At 47.1% G+C, this 12,800-nt stretch overlaps 2 protein-coding genes across 7 annotated transcripts in view; one reads left to right on the top strand and one right to left on the bottom strand.

The window, feature by feature from the left end:
- ZNF276 (zinc finger protein 276) overlaps positions 1–12,664 on the top strand; it is a 19,165-nt gene extending 6,501 nt beyond the window's left edge. For both annotated transcript variants that reach the window (XM_026005023.2, XM_072731299.1), the window contains exons 5-11: positions 521–599; positions 1,857–1,940; positions 9,017–9,127; positions 9,196–9,271; positions 9,512–9,629; positions 11,874–11,973; positions 12,049–12,664. In XM_026005023.2, the coding sequence (XP_025860808.1) occupies positions 521–599; positions 1,857–1,940; positions 9,017–9,127; positions 9,196–9,271; positions 9,512–9,629; positions 11,874–11,973; positions 12,049–12,295 (815 nt within the window). In that variant the 3' untranslated portion in view covers positions 12,296–12,664. The remainder of the gene's footprint in view (positions 1–520; positions 600–1,856; positions 1,941–9,016; positions 9,128–9,195; positions 9,272–9,511; positions 9,630–11,873; positions 11,974–12,048) is intronic.
- Positions 11,692–12,800, bottom strand: part of FANCA (FA complementation group A) — a 59,468-nt gene continuing 58,359 nt past the window's right edge. For all 5 annotated transcript variants that reach the window (XM_072731292.1, XM_072731294.1, XM_072731291.1 and 2 more), the window contains one exon: positions 11,692–12,800. In XM_072731292.1, coding sequence (XP_072587393.1) covers positions 12,693–12,800 — 108 coding nt within the window. In that variant the 3' untranslated portion in view covers positions 11,692–12,692.

Genomic DNA, 12,800 nt, shown 5'->3' with positions numbered 1-12,800 from the left:
GTGTGTGCACGGTACTTGGCTGTTCCTATGTTCAAGCTCTTGGTGGCACTTTTTAAAAATGCATCTACCCAGATGGTTCAGAGAGATAGAGGTGCACAAATGCTGGGAGGGGAGAAGGGAATTGTGTCAGAGGGTTCTTAGAACTGCTTGGCCTATTAAACTGTGCGCATGCAATTTTGATAACAATGACTTTTTAAATATCCTGGAACATGCACAAAGCACAGGTCGTCCGTCCTACCCTGAAACAACAGGATCTGAATCTCTAGGAAGGGCTGGGTTTGCTGATGTGGACTGTCGGCTAGAGTTTCTGATGTCTGGTGCTACCCATGCCTGTGCTAGACATGAGGGTAGCCTGTCTGGCTGTGCAGAGACCTTATGGGGGATGGGACTGGGAGGTGGCTGGGATTTCAGGTGGGAGGACCCCAGGCTCCCCACGGGGAAGGCTCCGTTGTCAGACAGGTACACGCCTCCTTGCCTGCACTCTGTGTTGGTAATAGGAGCCTTGTTCTTTGTTTCTCAGGGCGGTTGGGTGAGAAGCAGGTTCCATCTTCAACCTCGGATGATCGGGTAAAAGACGAGTTCAGTGACCTTTCTGAGGGGTGAGAGAAGAGTGGGTTTAAATAGCCTAAAATTCCTCCTTGGAAAACCAAACTCCGCCAACCTGTGCACTCCCTGCCCGTATCCTGGCCAGGACCCTCTCCTTTTCTCAGTGGGAAGGAGATGAGTGGCCGAGGGTGCTTCCAGGGTTCTTGTTCCTGATGGGGGCCTCCTGGGTCTAGAGGGCCCCTCAGACCTAAGGCATCTGCGAGGGGAACAGGACCAGGGTGGTGTGGAAATTAGAGTCCCGTGCTCGCCCCTTTGCTGCTGCTGGCTCGTGTCTTCCAAAGCTGTATGTAGTTTGTACCAGTTGTAGATGATTCTGAAACAGGAAGTCAATCTCTGGTCCCTTGTCATGATATGATCATGACTTGGATCGGAGGTTCTGCGCAGGACAAACTGCCCAGGAAAGGGCATTACCAGGGACTGTGTTCCTGGGGCCACCTCCTGCTTTTCGGCTGAGAGCCACTCATGGTGGCAGCTACACGCCAGCTGGCCTTCATACCCTTTCCCCATAAGCTGTGGCTGGACTATACATGTAACCTCGTCCACACAAATAGGAGGACAGTATGGTTTTTGGTACAACTCCAGTGGGGTGTCTGTGATAAAAATGACTGAGGTGCCTGGAAGAACCCAAGTGGATGTGCTAAAAACACTCCCAGGACCAGGAGTGGTCACAGGCTGTTCCATAGGCTACTAGCCAGCCTTGAGTCTTTCCTGTCCAGACGGGTGGCCACCTGTAAGGGAAGGCCATAGGGTACTAGCCTGTCTCTGCTTCCCTATAGAGACTGAATAGTTACTCGTGTTTTAGGGTAAAGGTTACAGATACGCAGATTATTTTTTGGCCTTTGTGATCTTTGCAATGGCTGACAGCTGACCTGTCAGTTGGATAGGTGTTCACACAGTTCTGGGTATAGGTGACCCCTAGTCTGAAAGTCCACTTCCTCAGAAGCCCACCTCCTTGAGGTCTTGGAGCGCTACCTGGGGCCCCATAGAGTGGTCCTTCCAAAGTTCAGGGTTCTGATGTGAGGGGATTGCGGCTTCTGGGGGATGGTCCATTTTGCTGGACTTCAGTGACTCTGGCCTGACCTTTCTGTTAGGAACCTAGTTCAGAGATTTGGGGATTTTAGGTTTCTGAGACCTTTTTGAGAGAGCTAAAATATGGAGTATAGACATTTGATGGTGTTTTTAGTTAGGAAGTATCATTGGATCTGTCATGCACCCCAGGCCTTTGCTAAAGGTTCTCTCTTCTTCCCAAGGGACATCCTGAGTGAAGACGAAAATGACAAGAAGCAGAATACCCAGTCCTCAGATGAATCCTTTGAGCCTTACCCAGAAAAGAAGTAAGGGGGGGCAGTCTTGTTGCATGTCCATGGGGTCTGGGAATGGCATCACTGGGTAACCTGGAAACCTATGTCTGCCTGGTAGGGTCACCGGGTAGGAGTAGTGGGGATAGGGAATGGAGGCTCCTGCTTCCCGGGCTGCCCTGGCTCAGCACATGTTTTCTGCTGCTCTTTGGCCTGACCACCCTAGTCCAGTGCAGTTTGGCTTCTGAGTGAGCTGGGAGGCCTTTCCTAGTTCAGTGCTGGGACCTGGTCTCAGTCATGTGAGAGTGTGCAGGGTGCCTGTGGATATGACTCAGCCTCATTCTGGGAGCTCCCTGCTTTCCGTTCTGCCAGCCCTGCTCTGCATTGTGGTGGAGAAGTGTCTACCGTCTCAGCCTCTGACTTCCTGCAGGAACCTCTACCCCGTTGTTCTTTCTCTTTCTGTGCCGAGGTCTCTGGAGGCTCAGGGACCCAGCCCTGTGGTTGCTCTGGCACAGATTTCGACACCACCCTCTAGTAGATCTGCTTCTGTGGGCTTGTCTCAACCTTCCGTTTTCACAGATTTGTGTTTTCTCTTAGTTAGGATATATGGTCCTGGCAGGGAAGGCTGAGATGTACTTGTGTCTCTTTCTTCCCAGCCTTGTGCCCAGGAACACCCAGAACATCTGCGGTTAGTCACTGCCCCACTTGGGTATTCTTGGGCATTTCACAGTAGAATGAAAACACAGGAGCACCACACCATCAGCCAAGAAAACACAGAAGAAAGATTAAAAAGCAAACCTGACTTCCTTTTTACTTTTGAGTTTTGACATGGCTATGGAAAGAGAAACAGAAACCAGGCCCTGTGGAAGGTGACCCACAGGGCCCAGGTGACAATGGGCTGGCCACAGCTCTGGGTTCAGCCTTGTGCCCACAGAAACACTCAGACATGGTGGCCTCATGGTTCCTTGGGTGCCACAAGTGTAAGTCATACCTGGAGAACTAGGACAGGGCCTCTGAGCAGCCCTGCTCCATGTGACTTTGTTTTAGCAGGCATGCCTGTCTGGGTCCTCACCTGGGGGCAGACAAGAAGACACTTAGCAATGTGTGGATTAGGGCACCATGGCTCCAGGAAGAAATGAGAGTCAGGAGCCTGAGTGATCGAGGGGAAGGAAAAGAAACCAAAAAGCAGGGAGTCAGGTGTTGCCAGCATAGCCCTCTGGTGTCTGCGGGGATTTGAACCCCACACCCTTGAGGGACTCACCCAGTGGGGAACCTGCTTTTCCCTCTCCTTCTGCCTGCTGTTCCTTCTGCTTGTGCACTTGTGCTTGCGTGCTTTCTGTCAAATAAATAAAATATTTTAAAAAGGAGAGATGTGTAATCTGGTGTGGGAGGGATATGGTGAATCACTGGTCACAGGGTGGCTCTGGGGTGCCTGAGGGTGGAGGCCAGTGAGAAGAGGACACACGGCCAGGTCTCAAAGGACAACTGTAAGACAAGGAGAGGAGGAGAAGCCTGAATAGTCCCCGGAAAGGTTCTTTTTAATATACTCTTTAAGGAGGACAACAATTATTTATAATCTGTGTTGTTTTAAGATTTTATTTATTTGAGAGAGTGCATGTGTGCACAAGCGGAGGCAAAGGCAGAGGGAGAAGCAAACTCCCCCACTGAGCAGGGAGTCTAACTCAGGGCTAGATATCTCAGGACCCTGGGGTCATGACCTGAGCTGAAGGCAGACGCTTCACCGACTGAGCCATCCAGGAGCTCCTATAATCTATTTTTTTAATTGTGGCAAAATATATATATAAAATTTTACCGTTTTATCATTTTTTTAAAGATTTACATTATTTTTTAGAGAGGGAGCGTGTGTGAGCAGGCGGAGGGTCAGAGGGAGAGAATCTCGAGCAGACTCCCCACTCAGTGTGGAGCCCAGTACAGGGGCTCTGTCACTCAATCCTGAGACTGCGACCTGCAACAAAATCAAAAGTCTGACATTTGACCGACTGAGCCACCCAGGTGCCCCCCATTTTATCATGTTTAAATGTGCAGTTAATTCAGTGGCATTAAGTACATTCATAGTGTTGTATAACCATCACCACTGTTTCTAAACTTTTCCTCATCCTAAGCAGTAATGAAACCCCCTTCCCCCTCTCCCAGGCTCTGGCAGCCACTAATCTAATTTCAGGGTACCTCATTCAAGTGGAAATATGTATTTGTTCTTTTTGATAGGCTTCTTTCAGTTAACATAATGTTTTTTAGATTCATATGTGTTGTAACATGTCTCAGAATTTGGTTCCTTCTATGGCTGAATATATTCTGTTGTATGGATAGACCACAGTTTGTTGATGCATTCATCTGTCATTTCGGGTTGCTTCTGCCTTTTGGCTGTTAGGAATAATGTTATAAATACTGGCCAACAAGTATATGTTGGAGAGGCCCCTGGTGACTCAGTTGGTTAAGCACCCAATTCTGGATCTCAGGGTCGGAAGTTTAAGTCCTGCATTGGGCTCTAGGCCCAGTGTAGAGTTTACTTAAAAAAAAAAAAAAAAATTTATCTGTTTGAGTCTCTGTTTCAGTTCTTTGTGTGTCCCCCGAAGTAGAATTGTTGGGTCATATGGTAGTTCCATGTTTAACTTTTTTTTTTTTTCCATGTTTAACTTTTTGAGAAACTGCCTTATAGTTTTCCATAGCAGCTGCATCATTTTACATTCAACAATGTACAAGGGTTCCAGTTTCTCCAAATCGTCAACATTGTTTATTTTCTTTGTTTTTAATTTTGACATGATTTTATTTTGTTTTTTAAAGATTTTACTTACCTGAGAAAGAACAAGTAAGAGGAAGCACAAGTGGTGGTGGTGGGGGGGGGGGGGTGTAGAGGGAGAGGGAGAAGCAGGCCCCCACTGACCAGAGACCCTGAAGCAGAGCTCCATCCCAGGACCCCAGGATCATGACGTGAGCCGAACGTAGATGCCTAACCGACTGAGCCACCCAGGTGGCCCTGTGTTTTTGGTTTTGGGGTTGTTTTTTTGTTTTTTGGTTTTTTTTGTTCTTTTTTTTAGAGAACGCTTCAGGGGGGCATGTAGAGAGAGAGAGGAGACAGAACCTTAAGCAGGCTCCAAGCCCAGTATAGAGCCCTACATAGCCCAGTATAGAGCCCTACCCTGAGACAAAATCAAAGGTCAGATGGTTAACAACCAACTGAGCCTCCCAGGCACCCCATCATTTTGCTTATTTTTAAAGTGAAGTATACTTGACATATGGTGTTAGGTCCAGTCATGTTGTGACAAATGGTAAGATCTCATTCTTTTTATGACTGAATTATGTTCTGTTATATACATACCACATCGTCTTTATCCGTTCATCTTGGAACCCTTGGGTTCCTTCCATGTCCTGGCTATTATAAACAGTGCTGCCATAAACATGGGGGCATGTATCTTTTTGAATTAGTGTTTTCTTTTTGTTTGGGTAAATACCCAATAGTGGAATTACTGAATCATATTCTATTTCTATTTTAAATTTTATATGAAGTTTTTTATTGTAATTCCAGGATAGTTAACATACAGTGTCTATTAGTTTCACGTGTATATATTTTTAATTTTCTGTGGAATATCCATACTGCTTTCCATAGTAGCCATTTCCTTTTTTCTAATTTTTAGTAAAACAATGTTACCTTAGTTTCAGGCATATGACATAGTGATTCAAACCTGATTTCCTTTTCAGTCGTCATCCTCGGGGTGAAGTGGTATCCCATTGTCATTTTGGTTTTATGTTTATTTGTTTGTTTTTAAAGGTTTTATTTATTTATTTATTCATGAGAGACTCAGAGAGGCAGAGACAGGCAGAGGGAGAAGCAGGCTCCGTGGAGAGCCTGATGGGGGGGACTCTATCCCAGGACCCTAGGACCCCAGGACTCTGGGATCACTACCTGAGCCTAAGGCAGACACTCAACCACTGAGGCACCCCATTGTTATGTTGATTTGCAATTCCTTAATGATTAGTGATGATGAGCATCTTTTAACATCTTACTATGTTGAATAGTGGTAGTGAAAAAATGTCTATTTAAGTCCTTTGCCCTTTTTTAATTTATTATTTATTATTTATTATTTTTATTCTTTTTAAAAGATTTTATTTATTTATTCATGAGAGACACAGAGAAAGAGAGAGAACGAGGCAGAGACACAGGCAGAGGGAGAAGCAGGCTCCATGCAGGGAGCCTGACGTGGGACTCGATCCCCTTCTTCAGCATCACGCCCTGGACTGAAGGTGGTGCTAAACCGCTGAGCCACCCGGGCTGCCCTCCTTTGCCCTTTTTAAAAAAAATCTTAAATGATTTTTTTCTTTATTTTATTTGTGTTAGCCCATTTTTAAATTGGCTTGTTTCATCTTTATGCTATTGAGTTGTAGGGCACATTTTTCTCCCATTTGGTTATCTTTTTCATTCCCTTGATATTTTCCTTTGATGCACATGCAAAAAAAAAATTAAGATTTTGTTTATTTATTTATTTTTAAATTTTTATTTATTCATGAGAGACAGACAAAGAGGCAGAGACACGGGAAGAGGGAGAAGCAGGCTCCATGTAGGGAGCCCGATGCCCGATGTAGGACTCGATCCTGGGACTCTGGGATCATGCCCTGAGCAGAAGGCAGATGCTCAACCGCTGAGCCACGCAGTCGTCCCTCATTTACTTATTTGAAAGAGAGACATAGCAAGAGATACATAGCGAAAGAGACCACAAGTAGAGGGGGCAGGGAGGAGAAGCAGGCTCCCCACCGAGCAGGGAGCCCTACATGAGGCTTGATCCCAGGACCTCAGGATCATGATCTGAGCCAAAGGCAGTCATTCAACTGACTGAGCCACCCACGTGCCCTAGCGCACAAAAATGTTTAATTTTGTAGTCCAATTTACCTCTTTTTACTTATGTTGCTTTGCCTTTTTTTCTTTTTTTTAAGATTTATTTATTCATTCATTCATTCATTCATTCATGAGAGACACAGAGAGAGAGAGAGGCAGAGACACAGGCAGAGGGAGAAGCAGGCTCCATTCATGGAGCAGGACGTGGGACTCTATCCCGGGTCTCCAGAATCACACCCTGGGCTGCAGGTGGCGCTAAACCGCTGTGCCCACCAAATCTCTATGCCCAACATGGGGCTCAAATTCACAACCCAGAGATCAAGAGTCGCATGCTCTGCTGACTGAGCCCACCAGGCACCCTGTGTTCCTTTGCCTTTGATGTCATATTCAAGAAACTGTTGCCAAACACAAGGCCATGTTTTCTTCCAAGAATTTGATAGTTTTAACTCTTAGGTCTTTGATTCATTTGAGTTAATTTTTATATAGAGAATAAAGTAGGGATCCAGATTCATTCTTTGGCATGTGAACATCCAGGTTTCCCAGCACCATTTGTTGAAGAGATTGTCCTTTCTCCATTGAGTGATCTTGGCACCCTTGTCAAAAATCAATTGATTGTTCTTTGTAAGGGTTTATTTTTGGTCTCTCAGTTTTATTATTAGACTCTATGTCGGTTTCTGTGTCAGTACCATACTATTTTGATTATTGTAGCTTTATGAGAAATCTTGGAATCAGAAATATGAGTCCTCCAGCTTTGTTTTTCAGACTTATTTAGCTATTTATTATACCTTGAAATTCCATGTGAAGCTTAGGATTGCTTTTTCTGCCAAAAACACCACTGGGATTTTGATAGGGATTGAGTCTGTAGATTGCTTTGGGAGAAATATTGCCATCTTAACAATATTAATCCTGTAACCCATAAACCTGGGATGTTTTCCCACTTATATAGGTCTTTAATTTGTTTCAGCAGTGTGTTATAGTCTTCAGTGTATAAGTCTTTCACTTTCTTGGTTAACTTTATTCCTAAGTATTTTATTCTTCTTGATGCTATTGCAAATTAATTGTTTTTTACTTTTTCTTTTTGCTTTATTCATTGTTAGCGTGTAGAACTGGCTTTTGTGTGTTAACTACATATCCTGCAACTTTGCTGAATTTATTTCTGTGTGTGGATTTTTCAGGGTTTTCTACATATAAGATCATGTCATTTGTGCATAGAGGTGATTTTCTTTTTAATATAGGTTATTATATTTTTCTTTTTCTTGCCTAGTTGCTGTGGCTAGCACTTCTAATACTATGTTGAATAGTGGTGGTGAAAACAGACATCTTTGTCTTGTTCCTCATCTTAGGGGAATACCTTCAGTCTTTTACTGTTGAGAATGATGTTAGCTGTAGACTTGTCCTATAATGCCCTTCTGTATTTGACAGTTTTCCTTAAATGTCTGGATCTAAAAAGGGCATTTCTCTTTATTTTTTAAGATTTTATTTATTTGAGAGAGAGCACGAGCAGGGGGCAGACGCAGGGAGAGAAGCAGATTCCTTGCTGAGTTTGGAGCCCAACACAGGGCTCTGTCCCAGGATCCTGGGATTCTGACCTGAGTGGAAGGCAGATACTTCACCAATGCAGCCACCCAGGCACCCCATGTCTCTTTAAATCTTCAGGAGACAGCACAGGGGAGGTTGGTCCTTTGGGGACCTGTCAGACTGAATAAAAGGTCCCCACTGCCCCACCTGGCTCCAGCAGCAGGACTAAGGAGCAGGGATGGCAGCTGGCAGAGCACAGAGCTCTATCCCAAAACTACACATCTCCCTTTGAGCCCCTGCATCGTTGCCATGCACCTCCCATCAGATTCCAGAATTGTGATTCTGATTTTTTTTCCTAGTCTAGTGGTTGGAACGACTGGCCCCTAGGGCTTCCCCACTCCACCATTTAACAGGATATCTCCAAATAGTGTTGGTTTTGATGTTTAGGGAGTGAAGTTTGAGTCCTGAAAACCCACTACTGTGGCCAGTGTGGTCCCTGTCCTAGCACCTTGCCTTCCCAAGGTGGTTGTACCAACCGCCTTTCCAGGGGGTTGAGTTCTGCTGGTTAAGGGTCAATTTGGAGGCCAACCAGTGAGAATTGGACTGGGGAAGGTTACCACTGAAGCCTGAGGAAAACCCCAACTCTCCTGTTTGAGGAGAAAAGTGAGAAACACATATGCAGCAGAGATCACAAACATTGCTGAATCTGATTACATATACCTCCCCCTTTTTTTCCCCCTTACAGAGTCTCTGGTAAAAAGAGTGAAAGCAAAGAAGCCAAGAAGTCTGAAGAACCAAAAATTCGAAAGAAACCTGGACCCAAGCCGGGCTGGAAGAACAAGCTCCGCTGTGAGAGGTGAGGGCCTGGGGAGAGGGCTGCCCTGCCTGCTGGGGCAGTGGCTCCATGTGTGCTCTGCATTGCAGGGAGGAGCTGCCCACCATCTACAAGTGCCCTTATCAGGGCTGCACGGCCGTGTACCGAGGGGCTGATGGCATGAAGGTGAGAAGGAGCAGTGCCCCGTGTGTGGCTGACGGGAGGACCAGATGTTTCTATAGAGCTAGGTGTAGAGTTGTACCCAAGGGCTCATGTAAGCCTGGGCAAATAGAGAATTGAGCGGCCACAGGCCAAGAAGTGAGCCAGCACCCACCTGTTGAGTGAATGGTTGGATCTCTCCCTTTGAGGGTGATCAGGGTACTTGTCCTGGCCAAGGCACTCAGGGTTTTGCTGTCCCTTCCGCAGAAGCACATAAAGGAACACCACGAGGAAGTCCGGGAGAGACCCTGCCCCCACCCTGGCTGCAACAAAGTGTTCATGATTGATCGCTACCTGCAGCGCCACGTGAAGCTCATCCACACAGGTATGTGCCCTGCTCTCCCACTCTCATCTGTACAGCCCCCTTGGGTGGCTGATGGGGACTGGACACCCTTCGGAAAGGCCCAGGGCTGCATCTTGGTGCATCAGTGGTTTGAAACGGACCGTGAAGAAATCCCAGTGCCTTTCTGGAAGCTTATTGTGGTGAGGTTTTTATCATTACTTTTAAAACTGTCCTGGAGAGTAGTGTCCCCGTTTCCCAGGGCCTAGCATTTCAGTGGGGAGGAGGGAGTCCAGGGTGTTTTGGGCGTGCTCTGCTGTATCCTTCAGGCCAGTCTGCAGCAGCTCTCTGCCTGGGAGGGCCATGTGTGGTCCGAATGTGGTGCATTTTCACTGGCCCTACTCTGGTCTGCTTGTGAAATGACACCTATTGCCATAGCCTTGCCGAACCCCCAGGAAGGGGAACATGGTGTGAGCAGGGGTTTGGGCCTGTCTTCTGAGGGAGGAGGCCTGCTGTGCTGGGATGGAGCATGGGGGACCAGGCTCGGCGTAAGCAAGTTAGGAAGGGAGTGTGGTCTGTACCCTGCTGGTTCCCATAGGTGGCCCCGTGCTTATGCTGAGGGGCAGGGGAAGGAAAGGGCACCTGCCAGCTCCTTTGCTCCTGGAGGGGCCTCGCCCTGAGTGTGTTAGCGCTCTGGGATGCCCTCTGTGATGAGGCACTGGGAGTGTCCACGGGCTGTTCACCCACTTTCTCTCCAAAACCTTCTCTCTGTGCCCTCTGGGCCCTCCCTGAGCCAAACCCACTGACCTTTATTTAGAACTCCAGGTGTCAAGCCCCCTGGTTACAGGAACTCAGGAAACTTGGCCTCTCGGTCCCTCTGGCGTTCTAGGCCAGTTGCCGTGGGGACTTGTTTTCCCTGTGAGCTGCCATGTGCTGGTCTGTCTCTTGCTCTCCTCCACCAGGGGGGCTCCTTCCTCCTCTCGATCTTCCAACTCCAAATTCCACAAACAACTTGGAGTTTGTTGACAGTCTTGAGGGGACTTCTGGGGCATTTGGATGATTTGACAGTTATCTAGATAGGTTTGTGGGACGAGGCGAGCCTAGGGCCCTCCTCCTCTGCATATACACCTCAACCCTGAGCTCGTGTGTTCATCAGTTTTGATTCTCCTCTGATTTTAATATAGTCCATATTACATGGGTTAGAAACACAGGTACTACACCTGTGCCTGACCTACATGGCTGCTGCTCTCCTGAATTGCCATCACCCCCTTTAAAAGATTGATGTATTGCATATGTATTTATCCCTCAACAATAATTTGCTTATTTTTGAACTTTGTAAAAATAACTTGATTTTTTTTCCACCCAGATTTGTCCATTTTTATTGTTGAATCCTATGTCTTTTGCTCTGAGCTTTCTTGGACATGGCCTGACACAGTTCCCTCAAATTGGGTATTAGAGCTGTGTGTCTCAGTCTGGACACTAGTGGTCAGAACCATTAGCAATTTTTAAAAATATTTAAATTCAATTTGCCGGGCAGCCCTGGTGGCTCAGCGGTTTGGCGCCTTTAGCCTGGGACGTGATCCTGGAGACCCAGGATTGAGTCCCACGTCAGGCTCCCTGCATGGAGCCTGCTTCTCCCTCTGCCTCTCTCTGTGTCTCTTATGAATAAATAAAATCTTTAAAAAAATGAATTTGCCAAAATTCATTAGCAATTTTTTTAAAACACCAAAGAAGATATATACTATCAACTATGAAGGTACATTGTACTTCGTAGGGGAGAAGCCAGGCTCTGTGGGTTTTTGTGGATAAGCAGGTGGGACTTGAAGTGGCAGGGAGGAAAAAGCTCATGGCCACCATGCCAGGTGCATGTCCAGTAGAACTGACCAGTTTTTGTTCAAGAATATAAGAAATTTACTTCCCAAGTGGATATGCCCCTCCCCTACCTTGGACCCAATATGGGGATCATTTCTAGAGCTGTAGTAATCTATGAAGCATTATTGATTGGGCTTCCTCTAAGGATTTTTGCTCCAGTAAATAGATGTAAAGTTTCTCTTTCAGAAAACAAGCTTCAAATGTACACAGTTAATAAAACCCCAGCCAGGTGACATTTTTAAGCAGTTTGGAGCACTTTATTCACAAAAAGTTTTTTTTAATCTCTGAATAAAATGAGGTTTGCTCAGGCCCCTTCATTGGGCCCTGAGTGTAAGGAAACACTACATCAGGGCACTGTGCTCTACGGGAGTCCTGGGCTTTCCTTATGCCTGTGCTCACTCCATCTCTGGTCCACAGAGGTGCGGAACTATATCTGTGATGAGTGTGGACAGACCTTCAAGCAGCGGAAGCACCTTCTAGTCCATCAGATGCGCCACTCAGGAGCCAAACCTCTGCAGTAAGTGTGGGTCTGGGCACCTTCTCATGGCCACACTGGTGCCCATGCCCTTGCTCACCTGACCCTGTCCCCCAGGTGTGAAGTCTGTGGGTTCCAGTGCCGGCAGCGGGCATCCCTCAAGTACCACATGACTAAACACAAGGCTGAGACCGAGTTGGACTTTGCCTGTGACCAGTGTGGCCGGCGGTTCGAGAAGGCCCATAACCTCAATGTGCACATGTCCATGGTCCACCCTCTGACGCAGACCCAGGACAAGGCCTTGACCCTGGAGCCAGCACCAGGGCCTGTGGAAGGCCAGGCCGTGAAGCCCGAGCCCACCTGAGTGGAGGTGGTGAACGGGGTGACGACAGTTTCAGTAGTTCCTCATATGCGAACTGATGGCACAGCTTTGCTCGCTCGCTCCCCTGGAGCCCCCATGCTGTACACTCCCCCCCAACCCCCACCCCCACCCTGTGTGTCAGGAGGGCATTGATCCGCAGTATGGGGAAGGCGGGCTCAGTATGCAACTCATGTTGCCTTTCTAGCCTCCACTCTGGGACCAACATTTTCCTACGAATACTGAGTGACTTGGGGCCAGATGGATTTTAAATAACTGATTCCTGTTCCCCACTAAAACAATCAAGGAGATTTGTAATCCACTTTTTAGTGCAAGAGCTCCATGTTATGCTTGTAATAAATTATTTACAAAGGAGCTGGGCTGTGCACTGCGCAGGGTCCAGTCAGAAGAGATGGGGCTCCTGGTAGAGGTCGTCGTCGGATACTGCTTGATGTCTGCTCAGGAGGGCTGCACTCACCTCTGGGTCACAATGTCCACTAGTGGCCAGCAG

This window comes from Vulpes vulpes, chromosome 12, assembly GCF_048418805.1.
Source record: "Vulpes vulpes isolate BD-2025 chromosome 12, VulVul3, whole genome shotgun sequence".
Taxonomy (NCBI): domain Eukaryota; kingdom Metazoa; phylum Chordata; class Mammalia; order Carnivora; family Canidae; genus Vulpes; species Vulpes vulpes.
This window is presented reverse-complemented; position numbering and strand designations above follow the sequence as displayed.